This window comes from Haplochromis burtoni, unplaced genomic scaffold (assembly GCF_018398535.1).
Source record: "Haplochromis burtoni strain Fernald_Lab_line unplaced genomic scaffold, NCSU_Asbu1 Contig_186, whole genome shotgun sequence".
Taxonomy (NCBI): domain Eukaryota; kingdom Metazoa; phylum Chordata; class Actinopteri; order Cichliformes; family Cichlidae; genus Haplochromis; species Haplochromis burtoni.
The window spans coordinates 369220-388136 of NW_024582547.1; the positions used below are offsets into that span (position 1 = coordinate 369220).

Sequence of the window (18917 nt, forward strand, 5' to 3'; positions counted from 1 at the left end):
ATATATATGCGCATGATAGCTTTATTTAAAAAGTCTAATGGATCATGCTTGGAGCCCAATCTCAGTAATCTACAAGTGATGTAGTTTTGGAAAAGGACGTGGCTGCCTTATTTTGTAAGAAGCTCGTTTTTTCCTCATGCTTACTCTTCAGTTTTAATAACATCTCCTATTGCAGGTTTTATGTACCTGTAACTCACAGCTCCACTCCTCTTGCGCACAACAACTTATTACTGAGGTGATCGCTGCTGCTGCTGTGTGTCGCTGGCTTTTTCATCTGCGATTCTTGTTATTTTGTCCAAGTAACAGGTTCAATATGACTTATGCTCTCGTCAGTATCTGTCAACATGTGTGCATATAAGCTTCTTATGGGCCAGGGAATAATAAATCTGTCCTGACTCATCGAAACCTGCTGGGATGGAGACACCCAAACCCACACACTCACACTCACACAATCTGTCCCAAACTGTCGTGTTAAACCGGTGATATCAGGGCAAAAATAGGACAGTGTCAAAACTGGTGCCAGGGAAGAAGATTACCACTGAATGTTATGCAACTCCTGACATTAGCTGCAAATGTTATCTATGCAGATAACGTCAGCTAGGTCAAATCAGTCAAATGAGGTGTGTTATTCGTGTGGTGCGAACGCTAGGACCCGAGTTGCTGGTTTTCTCCCCTGTCACAGCAAAGCACCCACACAGTTCAAAATAAAAGACCACTTGTTGATAGGTAACGTTTGCTAGTTTCGTCACCGTCAACACAGGCTGGACGTCTTTTTCCCCTCGAGACTTGCAAGTCTCGAGCTATAGCTTCGAAGCTACGTTTAGCGCGAGCGCAAACATCCGCGTACACCAACAAATCAAAGCAGTCTGTTATTTTGCTAACTCTAAGTTAGCACTTAGCTAACCTGGCGTTAGCTTTGCCTGCTAACATTACCTCGCTCGCGGAGCCCGCTGAATTTCCGAGTCGTCGAGCCGCATCGAAATATTCCCCAAACATTTCCGGAGGGCTTTCTATGCGACCATAGCTCAGGAAACAAGTTTCAAACAGAACGTCAAGCAAATGCCTGAACATCAAACACATTAAACTGTATTTGGCTCCCACTGACGAGATATCCTCTGAACAGGAAATAATGTCGCGTTCAACGTCCCTCGTACACTTCCAGTTCAGTGAATTATCCGCCTTCAACTGCTTCAGTGTGCTGGCGGCACTAGATTTTTTTTTATTGGTAAAACCTGAGCATCAAACGCATTTGAGTTACGAAACTAGTGTAAGAATAGTCGCTTTTCTTGCTGGATATGCATTTAATGTTAGCAGTGTTATTATTAAATCGGCTTAAAAGTTATACCGTGCAATCTTCAATGTTTTCACCTGCTTTTGGTTGCAAAAAATCCTGCTCTACCAAAAGCACGTTAATGCGTCATTAAACTCACGCTGAGCTCACTTCCTTTGTCGTTATTTGTTTATTGCAGGTGTGTCAAAGTCATTGTAGTTAATTTATATATTCTGTAGCTAAACAACAATAATACTTTACTTACTTGTGATTTAAACAACTTCAGCAGTGGAAATGACACGTTTCTACTCACAGTTCGCAGTACTGCTGGTATCCCCACAGCAGAAATCGCAAGGCAATTGCATGAAAAAAGGGATTGTGTCCACTCAGTTTTTACACATACTTGTAGCCTTCACCAGCTCGTTTTGACCGTTGGTGTCACGTTATTGTTTTACCTAAAAGTTCCAAATAGCAGTGGGCTTCTTCTGTGTAGTAGTCAACGTATTGCTCTTACAGATAATAACATAAGTCCAAATCAAATTTGATAAGAAATGAAAACAAAAGTCTCGTAACATTGAGTCTGTAATACAGACTTTTTTCACACAGCGCCATGTAGGTTTGGATTTTTTCCTCTTAATAAACAGCTTCATGTAGAAGCGTTATCTTGTCTTATCTTTGTCTAATATTTACATTTGTTTGGTGATCTGAAACATTTATGTGTGACAGACATACAAAAAAAAAAAAAAAAGAAATCAGAAATCCAGACAGGAGCAAACACTTTTTCACATCACTGTATATTCCCTAGTTTCTTATGGAATTGTACTGCTGAGTGATATTGCAGTTCCTTTAGCTAATGCACTGCCAAGTTATTAAATCTAATAGCAAAAAAAAGTGAGAATGTGGAAGCAGAGTCATACTGTTCACAACTGCAGACTTAAACCCTACGCAGTGTTCCCCTTATTACCTGCAGGGTACCAAAGTGGGTTTTTCACTCTCTCTCTTACATACTTTCTGTTTAATACTTGGTCATTTGTTTGTTTTGTGCTACTACAAAATAAATAATCCCATTTGGGGACATTTAAGCTATTTGAGGCTGTAATCTTAATTTCAAGCTATTTTACAAAGATATAAGTTAAGGACTTTTCACTAAAATATATATAAAAATATTATTTATTTCACAAGCTGAGAATAACTTCAAAGATTTAAAAACCCTGTGTCACTGGAATAATCTGCTTGAGTCTGTCACAACTGTAATTGCATTCAAATTCGAAATGAAAACTCTCAGAATAGTTACAATGTGTCTCTGATTTATGTTTGTGGGACTGTTTTAAAAAACAAATAAATTCTTATTTGTGGAGTGGGTACTTTATCATCTGTTTAACACATATTGTGTAATAAAGTGTACCATTTAAATGGTCTCTTTATTCAAATCGAATTTCAATTAAAGACTACAATATAAGAGAGAGCAAGTACTTGGCAACAGTGGGGAGGAAGAACTTTACAGTGACATCCAGACACTGGTGTTGGGAAATTTTAATGGCCTATATTCCGTGGTCTATGAAATCTTCAGAGAGAGAGAGTGTGTCGTTATATATACAGAGATGCAAACAGGAACCAGGACAACAGCAGCCCCCAAGAGTACCAAAGACAACTGTACGCCCATCCCAGCAGGAGAAGGAGGGAGGCCCTAGATGGGGTGCCCAGTGCCAAAGAGTCCCAGAGGACCGGAGGTAACGGGAAGTCGACCCCGCTAGAGGCTGATCACCCTGGTACGAGGGGGCAAATACTTTTTCGCAGCACTGCATGTATTTGACACATGGACTGGCTATTCACAGTGTGAATAGCCAGTCCATGTGTCCAGTGTGTGCGGGCCTTCAACCGAGCCACATGCATATGATGTTAGGCAACAGAAAGAATGCTGATCAGCTGAAAAGTGGACATGAGCAGCAAAGGAAGTGACAGCAGAATTTACCAAGAAGAGGAAGTTGAAAAATAGATTATATAATAGAAAAGATTAAAAAAAAGAAGCACAGAACGTTGCTGCTGTGGGCAGTTTTTCCTGTTTTTAACACTCAAATAAATATCCATGGCAGTCTGAACATAAGTCCTGCTGATCTACTCCAGCCATCTCTTTAAGAGTGGTCTGAAAAAGAGAAATTATCCATTGAGGTCAGAAGAGAATGGCTTATTTTCAGCCGACAGGAAGTGAAATAAATCCTCATTACAACCAAGATATGCAAAACATCTCTGAACCCACGACATCTACAAGCTTGAAGAAGATAGGCCACAGTGAAAAACACCAGGCCACTGTCACTCCTGTCAGCTAAGATCTAGAAACTGAGACAGTAATTCATACGAACTCTCAATCAACATTAAATGGCAGCCAGGGCTAAAGAATCTTGATTTTGGCAGACAAAACATAAAGTACTCATTTCATCCAGCCTTGTATCAACAATTCAGGCAGCTGGTGGTGTAATGATGTGCAGGATATTTTCATGACACACTCTGGGCCTCTTAGTACCAACTGAGCATCATTTAAGTACCACAGCCTACCTGAGTATTGTTGCTGGCCATCCACAGTGTCGCTGTTTCAGCAGGGTGGATGCAGACATCATGTCACAAACCTTAGATTATCTTAAACTGGTTTCTTGAACATAACACTGAATTTAATGTACTCAAATAGCCCTTTGGGATGTGAGGACATGTGAGAATCACACATGTGAGCAATAGCACATGTGTGATTCTGTGATTATTATGCACCAAAATCTCTGAGGAAAACTTTCAACCTCTTATTGAAACTGTGCCATGAAGAACTAAGCCAATTATAGGTACAAGCAGATCCAGCCCAGTTCTAGCAAGGTGTACCAAAAAAAGAGTTGATTGAGTCAAAATATTACAATTTAAATATATTTTGTGTGTATACAAATTATACAAAAAGCAATTTGTAAAAGAAAAACCCATGTTAAACGTCATTTTGGATTTTCCATCAGCACAGAACATCATTAGCAACAAAAAACAATCTAACCTCCACGTCCAGAAGCTGCATGTTGTCAGATTAACCACCAAGTGGCAGCGTATGCTAACAGTCACAGTAGCATCAGTGAGCCCTGTGCAGATTCTAGTCTTGTTATTGTGGACATTCATCTGTTATTATCTGATGTTGTCAGAAAGCAAACATACTGCTAAATGTAGCCAAACTGCATTAAAAAAAAAACTGAGAAAAAACAGGTTAGGTTATGTATTATTAAAAAAAAATAAATTAATAACAATTTAAAAAACAAAACAGCATTATGTTACTACACGAAAAAAAAAGTCTGAGCTGTTGTATACACCTCAGGCTGGAGAGTGAGAGTGCAGAATAAGACCCGACTGGCACATTTAGCTAAAACAAATACCAGCATTATTCAGACATAAATGCAAAGCAGTCGAAGACCAGAGGGTGATTATTTATAGAGTGGTGGAGCTGGATTGACTTGGCGGATGAGTGACTCATTCGCAGTTGAAGTAGAAATCTGCTCTATATGAATTGCCCTAATTAATATCTTGTGTAGGATTTCAATAACCTCATATTTCTGGATGTCAGAAAAAGGCTTGTCTGTCAGTGAGAGTCTAAGGGCTTTGAAGGCATGACAAAATCAGTTGTAATGAGTTTTGTGTTTTATTTTTGGTCCCTGTCACATTAGTCAGTGTGAACATCTAGATTTCAGGAGTAAGACTGCTGAATTCCACAGAAGCCTTACATTCTTTTAACATTTGGCACTGAAGCAAACCCAGCTTTTATTATTAAATATATTTTTGTCACTAGAGGGCAGTGGAAAAGGCAAAGGTCTACAGTTGTTGTGGTAAATGGTCTTGTGCTTTTCTACCCCCAACTGAACACTCAGAACTTTTTGCTACAAGCTTCATTCACCCAATCACACACCTTCGTGCTTTTAAGCACTTTGATCTAATTCAGTTTAATTTATATATTTACAAATTACAAGAACAGTTACCTCAAGGTGCTTTATATTGTAAGGTAAAAACCCTGCAATAATACCCCAATAATCAGATGACCCCTATGAGAATTCACCTGGCGACAGTGGGAAGGAAAATCTCCCTTTTAACAGGAAGAAACCTCTGGCAGAACCAGGCTCAGGACAAAAGACATACTGTTCACACAAACAGTCACATTTCAATGAATACATGGGAGAAGGGGGGGGGGGCACTTATGGTTCAGAATCTTGTCCAAAGATACTTTGAAATGTAGACTTGGGGAGCCGGGGATTGAACCACCAAACTTGGCAGACAACCCGCTCTACCACCTGATGACAGACCACCTGAGCCACAGCCAGGTGGTCTGTCATCTCTGTTTGTCTCACTGTAATAAAAGTAATTGCACACCACTGTGTTGGAATAGTCCAATCACAAGCCCCTAGATGGGGTGCTGGTGAGTATTTGTATATGTTCAGAGCAGCTGCCTGCTGCTAAAAGTAAGTAGATATGAGCTGTTTGAGAATCAAAACAGCAATGCTGAAAAGCAGGCTGTAAAATAAAAAACAATGTGCTTAAAGACACTAAAACAAGCTGCAGAGCTCAAGGGATACAATGATGAGAAATGTGTCACTGTAAAGAACATTTCATCACCCAAACTGGGAGGCTATAGGGGTTTTGCAGAAACATGACCGCTTACCACATGACAAGGGTTCCCGTTTTAGCCGGGGCTATTGTGCTTGTGTCCAGTCACAGCCATCAGTGATGGCCCATCATGCACATCAGATGTGAGGATGTGCACCAGATGTGTGATTCATAAAAATAAGGTGCCGTTTGGTCCCAGTTGCATAATAAACTGGGTGACTGAAGCTCCTATTTTGTCTTTTTTTTTGCTTATTTTTCAAAGGAAATGCCCATGTGATTTCTGTTATCATTTACTGTATTTTTCCTGCATTGTTTCAGATTAAACTGAATATCAACACTGTACTGCATTTATATTGTACGAATATGAACATACAGTTCCTATTTACACTATTCCTATCTGACTGTGCATTGTGCTTCTGGCAGGCCAGAGTGTCCTTTTTTTGATAGTTAAGAGTTGGCAACCCTACATGTGACATTAACTTGTCGGCCATTTTGGATGTGTAATAATCCTGAAATACGGTTTACTAAACATAGTAAACATATACTCTCTTGGAGGAAGTACATTTTCTTGACAAGCATCTTGCTTGTTATTTGGAAAAACTCGGCAAGGCATATGGATAGCCATAATTTTCCATCAGTGTGTTCTGCTGTTAGCTCCTGTTCACCGGTATTCACGGCTGTTACTGAAACTTTTTTTGAAATGGATTTGACGTTGGCAGACTCGTACTTAGCAAATAAACTCTTGTGATGTGAAAGTGAAATCAGAGGGAAATTAAGTTTTAGGATGCTAGAGGCTAATGTTAGCTTGCATGACTAGCTTGCATGGTTAGCTTGTTACGTTGTCGCTTAGCCATCTCTTGTTACCTGTCCAGAGACGGGAGGGTCACATCTGCTGACAATAACTCATTGCAGTAATATCAAGATTAAATAATTATGTTCATATGAGACTTCTTATGTTAGAACCCTAACGTTAGTTCAGGAGGAAGAGGATGAAATGGAGATGAGAAGGCGAGAATTGTGCTGGAGGAGGCAGACGAAGAAGAAATAATGAAAATATCAACGTAAAAATTTTAAATGGTACATGTTGTTTGAAACAGATACTGGTTATTTAAAAAATTCAACCAACCCATAATTGTTATACTGTTATACTATTTATCTGATGCCTTTATTCATTAATTAGTTTTTTTTTCTCGTATTCTTCTATCTAAAAAACATGATTAGAAAAAGATTTTCCCTCTGTCCTTGATTGTCTTTGATGATTACTGCACCTAACCCCGCAGCATGTAGGCGTTGTGAGGGAAAAGTAGTGATAATTTCTACGTAAACAACGGATTAGTGATGATTACATCCAACATGGCAGACAGGTCTTGAGTGACGTGCGCCTGACGTCCTCTGTATGTAACGCCTCTGTATGATTTCAGAATCTGCAAAACGTATTATTAATATCACAGTTGAAATTATCCTTATTATCTAGGTTTGATTAGTTAGCTGCATATTGTTTGTAGTATTCAGATCACTGACTTTCACTTGTGTTGTCTATTTTTCACACATCCTCTTAAATTACACAGTTGTTAAACACTAATCTTTCCTTAAGCTGTGTTTTTATCCCAACATGGATTCTATTTAGTTTCCACCTAGGCTGGGTGATGAATGAAAGAAGGTAAGAAGGAATAAAAGGAGTAGTCTTCAACAAAGTTTCTTGTTAACAGTCACAAAGAATTGCTGCAGGCATCTATTGAGATAAACAGAAAGCCTTCTTCTGTGTTCTTCAGCTTCATGTTCTGGTCCCATTTACTGATCATAATAAATCTATAGCTTTTTAAAGGCCAAACTGTTCTGTTTTAAAGAGCAGCGCAGCGCTTTGTCCTACAGTAACCTCTGGTCATGACTGTTGTCGACTACTCTTATTACATTACAGCTTGTGGGCACATTTCATTTCTAACAGGAAACTCCCTCCTTGCTTCTCTCCTCCTCTTCAGCCCTACGTTCTTGCCAGATGCCTGCCTACAGTTTAGGAATCAAAACAGGACTCAGATGATCAGCATTTTTATGACTGCGTATTCAGGCCACATTAGCAAAAGTGTCCAAGAGCAGAGCAGGAAAGGAGGAAACTGTTTTTTTTTTTTTTTTGCTTTGAAGCTGGTCCCAGTTCCTTCCAGGTGTTCCCCTCCCATTCCCCATGCAGTCAAGCACAGCTAGAAAACACTGACAGCCAAAACATGATATGTGTAGAGAGCTGTAGCTTCCTCTTAGCTTTGTAGATTACCGAAGTGAGAGGTGGTGCAGCATGCAGCAGGATTCAGAGTACTGGAAAGTAATTACAGGATTGAAACCTGCCTGCTGCTTTTTTTTAAAGCCAGATTTGCTGTGCTGTAATCCCTGCTGTCATTTAGCACTGCAGGAAATTCAGATTGGTGTCACTTCTATGAGACAATCTCTGGTATTATCAGAGAGCAGGTGACTACAGAGAAATGAAAGGAGAGAAGCTGGTAAATTTGCCTGCCAGTACCGCAAAACTGTCGATATTTGAAGATTCATGTTTCTTTCTTCCAAGATTTGTTGGGGAATGTTGTACATCTGTTACTATCCTTTTTCAATCACTGTTTCTGCATGTGTATTTTTATATTGATGCTAATGTTTCCTTGGACTTGACAATTTTTTGCTGTGTTTCTTGTTGTTTCTTTTGATGTGAATCAATGAATGTTAGACGAGTCAAATGGAGTCTACTCATAACAGACCTTTGCATGGACACCGGACACAAAGTGAAATTAGCATTCAATTTGACATGTGATTCTGGCCAAATGGTGAATTAAAGTCAAACTTGTTTCCTATTTACTTATTTGTCTTCAACAAGAACATAAAAAGTCTCATTTAGTGCCAGTAAATAGATATATCAGACTATTCATGTAAGCTGGGACCCAAAACAAAAACCCCAAGAAGACAGCTCCAAATAGCCCCTTAGCTTTTTTAAGATACCTTTGTTTCCCACAGTGCATTCGAAACTATCACTAAGAACAGTACTCAAGATTTCTGGTTTCTGTACTGTACACTGTACACAGATATTTCACACTATAAGCTTGTTATAAAAAGACTGAGTGTGAATAAAAATACTTTCACACCATTTCTATACTTGTTATTTTCTCACATGCTGGTACATTGTCACTGTAAACCTCATAGCAAATGTTGATCTATGTCTGCCTAACAAGCATTACTAGAATAACAACATAGCAAAAGGATTAGTGTTTTTCTTTTTTCTTTTTTTTAATTTTATTTCTGCAAATAGGAAAATAGCATTTCTGGTATTCAAAAAAAAACAAACAAACAAAAACAAAACAAAAAGAAAATATCGCCTGTGCTCAGGCATCACAGAGAGAGAGAGAATTGGATGATGATGATTAGGGAATACAGGTCTGGATGTAGGTCAGTAGAAGCAGCCTGGGGAGGCTCAGACACAAAGACAGCACTGGTTCAGACAGATAAACACGTCTGCCCGTCTGTTTCTACGCTACAGAGCATGGCTGCTTGGAAAGAATGAAACCTAGGGTTTCCAGAATGCTAAGAATCACAGATATAAGAACGATTGCTGTGTAAATAAGTGCTCTATTTTTGCGCTCATCCATAAGCACCAGTGTTGCTCCAGCTAAAGTTAAGACTGCCGGTAGCCTGCAGTTTGTAGTTATAAGTGCCTGTTCAACAGAGATAATCCAGCTATGTGAGGTGTTACGCTTGTAATTACAGCCTATTTTGTGAAGCACCGGTAGGTTAACAAGCACCACAATGTTGAGATCTAATAACACACGGTAATACCGACCGCCACGGGCAGTCGAACCTTCCTTACAAAAATTGCTTCACTATTTTTTTTTCGCATTTTGCTGTTCCAGTGCATTTTATGGAACTGCCATAAGAGCAGGAGTGTTTTCTGACTGTTTCTCACTTTTCACTAGCACAAGTGCACTTGAGACCAGCAGACTCAGCTTAATGGTTTATGTGAACGGGTAGAGCGGGACTCCAAATCCCAGAGCATAATCAGTCCGACATTCCACAGACTGATCGCGCTACAATCAAACTCACATAACAGACTGAAAACCTCTCCAGGAACACCACTGAATAGCTTAATGCGCTGATTGAAAATCCTTGGATTTCAAAACAAACAAACATCTATATAAAGGCTACAAGCTGTACACGTCATCTGTGTCCTTAATATTCAGTACACATTATATTGAATATGCTAATACAAATGATTGGATAGATGTTAGCTGCCTTTCCAGCTATTCATACTATTAGCTTTTCTTGCTGCTATAACCAAAAAAATAAACATTTACAGTAAGTGCTACTGTAAATTTAAAAAAAGAGCAAAGTTTCACATCACTGTTGCACCTTATAGGCCCATAACTACTTTGTGTGTGTGTGTGTGCGTGTATGTTTTTTAAGCCACATCAGTGGGCTGCACAATGATTTCCAGAGAACAAAGAGCTTATAAACCGTATAAACGAAGGTGTCATTTTCATCCTCCCACAGAGGGCCAAAACAGGGATTTCAGGTTTGGCAACCCCGTGTTCAGAGTCACAGTTAAATAAGAGCAGTCATATGATAACAGCAGGCTCAACAGAGGTTTTGTGAGATGGACAAAGGCATCGATAAAGAGATTAGGACATACTGGGACTGAGAAAAGGCATACAGGTCCAAAGCATTTTGGATCACGACTGGATGAATGCGATCAAGGCCAGAGGTGTGGTCCAGAAAACAGAGAGTTTTGCTCAACTTGGCCAAATTATCGGGGACACCACCAGTTCAATACGACTAAACTATCTCTGCTGTGAGGAGCCTCGGCATCCCTCTGAAAGTACTTTCAGAAGAATTCAGAAATTGGGAGCGGGTTTCCGAACTCTCTCGCGCGTATCGCGTTAACGATTAGAACACATAAGTGCAACAACGGAAGCTTCATCTGAACCATTTGAACCCTGAAGTTTACCTTTGAGGAAGCAAATCGATTGCAAAAGTAGAAAAAAAAGATTCTATAATTACAGATGCTCCCATTACTGATTAGCACTCTACTTCCCACAGCACCTGGCAGCTTGGTATCTGGAGCAGTGGGGCACGCAGTGGTTACAAGAGGAGCCCTTATAAGAATGTCTGCTGCTCTGCATTCTGCCACGCATGAGTGCGCAAAGGCCAGGAAATCCACTTTGAGCTGACTTTTTCCTGAGGTGGCTGCTAGCTCGGTACAATATGAGCAGCTCACAAGGAGCACTGAAGGTAAAACAGAGGGGAGGAAGAGACGGGACAGAAACTTTGAAGTGAAACGGCAGCCAACTCCCGAGATTCTTCTGAAAGTCCAGCTCGTAAAGCACCAAAAGTCCTGAGGAGGCCCGGACCCTCACCGCACTGCCCAAATCGAAGCTGGGCAAGGGAGGCACAGCAGGTGTGGGTGGGTGGATGCTGGGCAGGGGTCAGGTCAGCTGAGGGTATCACACGGTGGCTCTGATAATCCTGCTGGGCCTGGAGCTGCGGTGGACCTTTGTGTGCTTGGAGAGGTGGTCGCTGCGGGCAAACTTCTTCTCACACAGTGAGCACTCGTAAGGCTTGACGCCCGAGTGAGAGCGGCGGTGACGAGACAGTTCGTCGGAGCGGGAGAACCTGGAGACACAAGAACAGAGGGGTGGTGTTATCCACAGCTAGAAGGAGGTTTAGAGACACACCAGCTAACATATCCATTAATCGGGACATACCAAATCCCTTCCTCCCAATGATGGATAAGATTACACAAATTAATATTGGATTTATTATATGAATCAAATCCATTCTCATGTTTTGCAGTTAAAGATGAGATATTTGTAGAACTTCTGCCAGCAGATCTCCTGTGTGGGAGATACAGTAAAGGTTCAGGAACTTCTGGGGCCGAGCGTGCTGATTGGCCAAATGTTTTTGTGCTTTTGTAAGTTTTTTGTTTTTTTTAAAACCTGCAGGTCATTTTTAGCATTCACAGAATAAAAGTGGGAACTGTGGCATAAAGAGAAGGATTTATCTTGTAATTGCTCACAGTCTGTCATTTAGTCCTGTAACAGAGAGAGTAGAACAGCTAAGAAGTGACTATTATCTTCACAGAGCTTCAAACTTAGATAAGGAGTTAAAACAAGTCTCAGTCCCTTTGGAAGTCCCTGACATCAATCCTCAAAACTAAAAGGCATTAAAAGTCTTTAATGACACAAACGTAATCACCGTTCCTTATTAAGACTGAATAAGCTGGCAATGGGTAACAGGAGACTGAGAGGCTGAAATCAATATTTAGCAGATGAAAATGAGAAAATGATCATATGAAACAGTTTCCGCACGCTCAGTTACAAATGATTCTTTATTAATATGAAGCACTCCAGTGCGTTAACAGCCCTGGAAAAATCAGATTTTTTTACCTCACCAATCATTTAAGGCACCACTTCAGCAGCTGAGGAAGGCCTTGTGCAGACACTGTAGCACAGGCTCAAACACCCCTCTCTCTTCATATCAGTGAGACCACCCGGGGAGACCAACGTTTCATGTTTAATAACTACCATCTCAGTCTCATCGGTGGTCACCATCACATCTCAGCTCACCTCACAGGTACTTTTCAACCACCTTTGCCCCGCCCTAAAACACACAATATCATAATAATGTATGTATGTTCCCTATCTTACAGTTAACTGAACGCCGAATGGTGACCTTACAACTGCGTTCACCATGCGCATGCTTGTTGACGTTTCATGCACATTTGGTACGTTCATCTATTTTGTTGATGTTCTACATTTGTTAACGGTTTTTATCTTCGACAAAATAAGCCAGTGTAAAAATGCTTAAAAGTGCAGCAGAGCAGGCGACATCAGCATGAAGATAAGATCCCGAAGGCTGGGTGAGCATAATCATATCATGAGACACTTTCTGAAGCAACCTGCTGGGTATTAAATCCTCAATATCTATTTGATTATTTACGTTATTCATATTATTTTGATGTATTCCAAATTTCAAAAAGTTTCATTGTTCATAATTTGTTATATTTTTACTAAACTACATGCAGGTCTTTGCTAGCTTTTTAGATTTTTTCGTCAAGACGTCAAGATGAACGTAATATAAAGAATCTAACATCATGCTGTTTTGAGGAATACTTGAATCTCATAAACTCATGAGCTAAACATTTACTAAGGCCACAGATCAAGTGTTATTTTACTGTGGGCTTCGATATAATCGGACTTCATTTTGCAGCCAGAGGTGCTGCCCCCTACTGACTGTTAGAAGGAAAGCAGGTTTTAGCCACCTCAATACTGGCTTCACTTCCCAGAACTGGAAGCTTCACACATCTTTTAAGTAAACTGTTTTTACATGAAGGTATTCATATAAAGTTATGCTAATTTACGTGCATAATATTGTCAATTGACAAAATAGCTTTGACAATTGACTGCTGTTTACCATCAAACCTTTGGAGCCAAAGGGGAAAAAACACTAGACAAAAAGCACTTCTAGACACAAAGCTTAATGGGCTGTTAACCAGGAAGATGCTTTGTTAAACTCGTAAAGTATAACCGAGATGGAAACTGAAATTCTTTGTTGCTATGAAAGTATTCTGTGGATGCATAACAAACCCTTGTGAATAAAGGAGCAGCTGAAATTGTTTATTCTTCTTCCGTTTCCTCATATTGTAATAAACGTACCGTGGCGTGTTTGTGCAAGGTCTGTTGCTCTAACTAGTCTTCCTGGATCAGGCCATCTGCTTAATCAGTGCCAACAATCAATCATGGGGAAAAACCCCTAAAACCTCATCTTAACTGTTAAACCTGCTACAGTCTGCATCATGTTCCGTACCTCCACCCACACTCGGGCCAGCTACACGTGTAGGGTTTCTCTCCTGTGTGACGGCGGAAGTGAGCTTTCAGGTGGCTGCTTTTGGTGTACATCTTCCCACAGCCTGGGTGGGAGCACTTGTGGACCCTTTCAGTAGGTGGCACCCTCGTCATCCGAGGAGCCATTGCTTTTAGCACACTGCCTCCATGGGCCCCGACCCCAGTCAAGCCTGTGATCTCCAGAGTCCTCATAGTGATTGGCAGAGGGGCGATCTTTACATACTTCTGGTCAGTTGGCTTGTTATCACCACTGTTTAGTGATAACAGAGTGGTGTGGGTGGAGGGCACCTGGGGAGCCAGCAGGGTTACATTTTGTCCTGTAGCACCTTGAAGCCCCATTACCACATGGGTGAGCAAAATCCCACTTTGGGCCCCTGCAGGAGAGCCTGCTGGATTCTGGGCCTGGGCCAACGGAAGAGGCTGGAGTTGGAGCACCAAAGGAGCACCCAGGAGCACCGGTGGGGACAAGGTGGGTGGTGAGGGGTTAACTTGGGCACAAGAAGAAGGGTCAGCTGGAATGGGGCTATTTCTCCCGCCTTGAGTGGCATCTGAGCTAGACGTGCATTGGGAGGCATCAGTCTTTGGATCATTGATAGTCTCTGAGGAAGCAACCGGGAGAGCGGAGGCAGGTGGAGGGTCAGCGGAGCTGCATGGTTGAGGGGAGGCCTCCTCCTTTGGAACAACCATCCCATCTTTGACTATTTCCATCTTTTCCCTCAAAAACTCTTCGATGTCCTCCAAGGTTGGGGAGAACGGGGAACAGGGGTGGAACGAGAATTCAGGCAGCTTAGGCTCCTGACTGGCAGCTTCCCCTTCTCCCAATTCTCCCAAGAAAATATGGAGACGCTTTTCTCCATCCTCATCCTCCTCCTCTTCTTCATCTTCCTCATCCTCTCCTGGGCTGGAGCTGTGCAGAACCTCCACTTCCCTGGCTTCTGGGCTGTTGCAGGAGGCCGAACTGCCCCCCTGGCTGCGGTCTCCGTCCCCGAGGTCAAGGGAGAAGAGGCTGCTGCTGTCCCTGAACAGGTCATTTTCCAAACTCAGCATTCTGCTGCTGAGAGACACCATTGATCCTGTCCGAACGCTGCAGAAGGGATGTAGAGGAAACTCGATCCAGAAGAAGAGACAGAAAGACCTGCAAAGGCAGCAGTGAGACCAGATTTTATTACCCAGCAGAAAGTAAAAAGGCAGGAGGGCCTGAGGACCTCAATGACTCGATTATTGACTTCAAAATAAATATAGTCGATGCATTTGGCAACAAAAACCATTTTCTCCTTCAGTTTTTCTCCTTAATATTCAAGTCAAAGTTATATTGTAAACTCTGATTATGTCAGAGGGTTAAAACTAATACTGGAACACAGAAAAAGAAATGAGCAAATACTCTAATGATGCGCTGAATTAGACAAAGACTCATATATCAGTCAACCAGATCACACACATATCTGTATAAACGTACCAGGTGGTCCAATATCGATAATATCTAGAAAAACATATGCAGGGTAGTTGGGGTAATGGCATCATTTAAAAATTCTCTTTTAATACTGGATGTCCATACATATAACAAGTTTTGGCAGATGAGTGCATGGCATCCTCTCAGTCACACTGTTGCAAAACTTTTCATGCATAGCATCATATTAGGACCCCTGCGGACAGCTGGGTCTAAGCCCCCCGAACCAATACACTGTTGGAGTTTACCGATCTATCTTATTAGCAGTTTTTAGACATATAAGAGTCTTGAAAAATCTCTGTGGTGATATTTTATGACTTTATACTTTTTTAACAAATGTCCTCGGGATGAGCTGAATGATTTGCTGCTGCATGCAAACAAGGTTAAACATGATTGGGTGCTCTCCCGCTGGTACATGCATACTTTCTGGGCAGTTTATTTCCTGCTTCTGTGAAGAGAAAAGTAAGAATGTATGAGCAGGAGTGTGAGAATTCCTTGGTGGTGCAATGCAGAGTCTACTCCTAGGTAGTGTAAGTCTCTGGTCCTCACTTGGATAAATAAATACTTTGAGCTCTAATATAACGTTAAACAAGTCAGGTACTAAACGTGGACTCTGACAAAGGGCCCGTGCAGCACGCTGCTACAGCATCAGGGCACAACAAATCTGACTGTCATTGTACTTCAGCAAGGTTACCACCTTTCAACTATCCACTCGAGTGAGAATGTGGGAACCCCAGGGGGTGGGGGGTGGGGGGGTGTTAGTCATTTGGGTTGAGGCGGCCCTTTAAATAGAGGCGCTGCTGTACATTTATAGTATTACTAAGTATCAATACCAAATTTTCAGACAGTTGATTGCTCATAAAAGCGTTTTATTTACTCAATGAATGCCACACACTGGAAATCCTGTTCCTGTGTGAGGATAACTCATCTAACCACAGCAGCTTATAACACAACTAAAACATTTTTATCGTCACCGGGCTATTTCCTGCCCAGTTATTTTAGTGACTAACAAACACGTCTGTTTATACTGCTTAGAATAATCCAGGTAAGGCTACATGTTGCATTTTAGTTATATTTATTTATTTACAAGCATGCCAATAATAAACCACAATAAACCTGTGGCTCCACTCTGTCGCCTTGGAGATGCACATGTCTGGAGATCCAACAGCTAGAAGCAAAAGGGCAGGCTACCAGGGGTGCCACCAATGGGGGTGCTGGGGGGGCACTGGCCACCCCCTCAAAATTTGCTGGTAGTGGCTTCCCATTACAAGACTGTCCTATGTTGGTAATTCTAATAAACGTGAGCACAAGAGAGAGGACGCCACCCTCTTATTTGATTTTCATATGTACCTATTTTCTAACTAGGCATAGAATTCTTCTCTTTTTTCCCCATATTTTTCAAGTAACCTGCATTTGACAACAGCATAATAAAATTGGAAATTATATTTTTGGTGTGCCACCCCAATATTTTTAGTGGCCCCCATATGGCGACCCCTATGAAAAAATTCTGGCAGTGTGTCTGCTGTCAAACCAGGGTTCACATGGACTGAGGCCTCTTCTTTAACGCTACACCACAGGTGCCCTGTAACCACAGGCTGGCTTTTATTTTGTGTGCTTTTGCAGCTTTTATTTTTTAAAGTCATTTCCTAAGCTGCAGTGCATTTGACCTCTCACGTCCATCGCAGTGTTGGTGCTGAAACAGAAAAAGCCTGATATGAACGCTAAACAGTGTAAGAAACAGCAACCCTGTCTAGAGTTATGCAACAAGTGCTGGGACCCCAAAACGCATCGGGACTCAGATTTAATCCGATCGAGGGTCCCCGGGAGTGTGTTTACATCCCCTCACATGTCCGCAGCCCTTATGTTTAAAGCCAGCGTCCTGATCACAATAACCCCGTGTGCTTATGTAAAGGCTGTTTGTGGGTGCTGTCAGAGGGCACATGTGGCAGCAGGGCCTCGCTGCTCGCGCAGAGCACGGCCGCTTGCGCAGGGTAAACAAGGGCCGCACAGACGCGCCCACAAACACGCCAGAGAGCGCGAGCGTCGGATCACCGAGAGAGAAAAGATGGAAAATCCACGGCGCGACTGCCTGAGAAACGAGCGAGCGCTCCTCCGACAGCATGGCAGTACAACTGTGCCCACTCAGACATCCACGAGCCTCAAGTTCGCCTGGGTCATAAAAACTGCTCTATTTATACTCCTCGGTCTTTCCGGAGGAGTCGAGCGGCGCGATCCCGGCGGCTGCTTCGACCTACCGTGCTTCAGAGCGGGGAGAGTGTTCGCGGAGGTGGCGCAGTCCACGGCTCTCCGTGTTTCGCCTTTATTTCTCGTCTCCGTCGTGTTATTGTCGTCGCGCACTCGCGTCCCGTCTTTGCCACGGGTCCATGTTGGCATTTCTTTTCCCAGCGTCACGTGACGGCATCGCTGCACAACTCGGAGGCACGGGTCCCTTTCCGCGCCTTTGATTGGACCAGCGCCGCGGAGGCTCGCCCAAAAAGGAACGCGCTGATTGGCTGCCGCTCAATAAATTCTGACTACCATGTGTTGTTAGAGGGGAAGCTGTGCTGTTTTAACAGGATGCACCGTAGCCAGCAGATGTGCGGGGAAGGAGGTGGAAGTGGGGGTGACGGACACACTGATAAGAGGTCAAGATTAACCTGGGCCATCAGAACAACCTGCAGTTACTGCTAGAGATAAAGCTGCCGTGGAAGCACTGCTACCCACTTGTCTAAGTTCCGTGAAGCGAGAAATCAGGGAGGCACACAGAGCATCTGTTTATATCAAATAGCACAACATCCACCCATAACATGGATAGATGGATGGAACAAACATGCATGTGGACAGCTGGATGAAACCTGTGCAGGAACCAGAAGAACCTGCAGACTCAACACTCAGAGGCTCCAGCCTACCAGAAGATTCAAATCTTCCAGTTGTGGGGCAACAGTGCTCTGAATCACGTGACCGTGATTTACTCCACCTATGAATCTTTTTAGGTAAACTTGACTATCCCCTTCACACGCCATTGGTCCAGAGCAAAAGGAAGAAAGAGCCCGATATTAGAAGTTTCTTTTTAATTTTTCAGTGTTAAAAATAAAACACTATTTAGAAGATTTAGAAGGGTTGTTACCAGTTTGGTAACTAATCCAGTGGAAATGTTGCCTGTGCTTCTGATTTCCAGCCAACCTGAATAACATAGTCGCTAATAGCAACTCGCTATGATTCCTTAAAATCACAGACATGTGTGATGCTTTCACATCTGAGCTCTTGAAGTCCAGGTGTTTATGAGTAAAAAGTGCACGAATTCATCATGAATGTAATGACAGGATACGTGTGACATATGTGCACATTCGAGCAGGTCATTAGCTCCAAATTGACCTGAAATCAGGCAGAACTGTCACACTGTCTCATTCAAAAGAGGACAGAAGAGTAAATCGTGCCTATGTGCGCCGTTGGCTCAGCAAGTTATCATCTTAAATGCGAAAGAATAAGAACTTAAAATCCCCACAGAAGGTCTGCTGGCCAGAGGCATTTGGCATAAACAGATATGCAAAAGGTTCAAACTGCTGCACAAAAAATCACAATGTGGGAAATGAAGCCCCTGATGATCTAAATCTCCTGAGGTAGGACTTCCATTATCCATCATTCACGCTTTCACAGTCGCGTCCTTTTCATTTTCATTCTCCATGTTTTTTAAGTCTAACACAAAGTCTGCACATTT

General features: G+C 42.1%; 2 protein-coding genes across 2 annotated transcripts in view; both read right to left on the bottom strand.

Moving 5' to 3' along the window:
* The window catches only part of elk4 (ETS transcription factor ELK4), a 21260-nt gene extending 20105 nt beyond the window's left edge, over positions 1 to 1155 (bottom strand). The window contains exon 1 of the mRNA XM_005934500.3: positions 934 to 1155. The gene's annotated coding sequence lies outside the window, so the exon portion shown is untranslated. The remainder of the gene's footprint in view (positions 1 to 933) is intronic.
* Positions 1156 to 2456: 1301 nt separating this feature from the next.
* Positions 2457 to 17636, bottom strand: si:ch211-117k10.3 (Krueppel-like factor 15). The gene is made up of 3 exons (XM_005934503.3): positions 17455 to 17636; positions 13715 to 14887; positions 2457 to 11521 (listed from the first exon to the last, which is right to left on the bottom strand). The coding sequence occupies exons 2-3, from the start codon at positions 14818 to 14820 to the stop codon at positions 11353 to 11355; spliced, it is 1275 nt and encodes a 424-aa protein (XP_005934565.1). The 5' UTR covers positions 14821 to 14887; positions 17455 to 17636; the 3' UTR covers positions 2457 to 11352.
* Positions 17637 to 18917: the final 1281 nt, after the last annotated feature.

Coding starts and splice junctions, on each gene's coding strand:
- si:ch211-117k10.3 (XM_005934503.3), bottom strand. CDS start 14,820: ATGGTGTCTCTCAGCAGCAGAATGCTGAGTTTGGAAAATGACCTGTTC. Junction 11,522..13,714: donor TGGCCCGAGTGTGGGTGGAG/GTACGGAACATG, acceptor TTGTGTCTCCAG/GTTCTCCCGCTCCGACGAAC.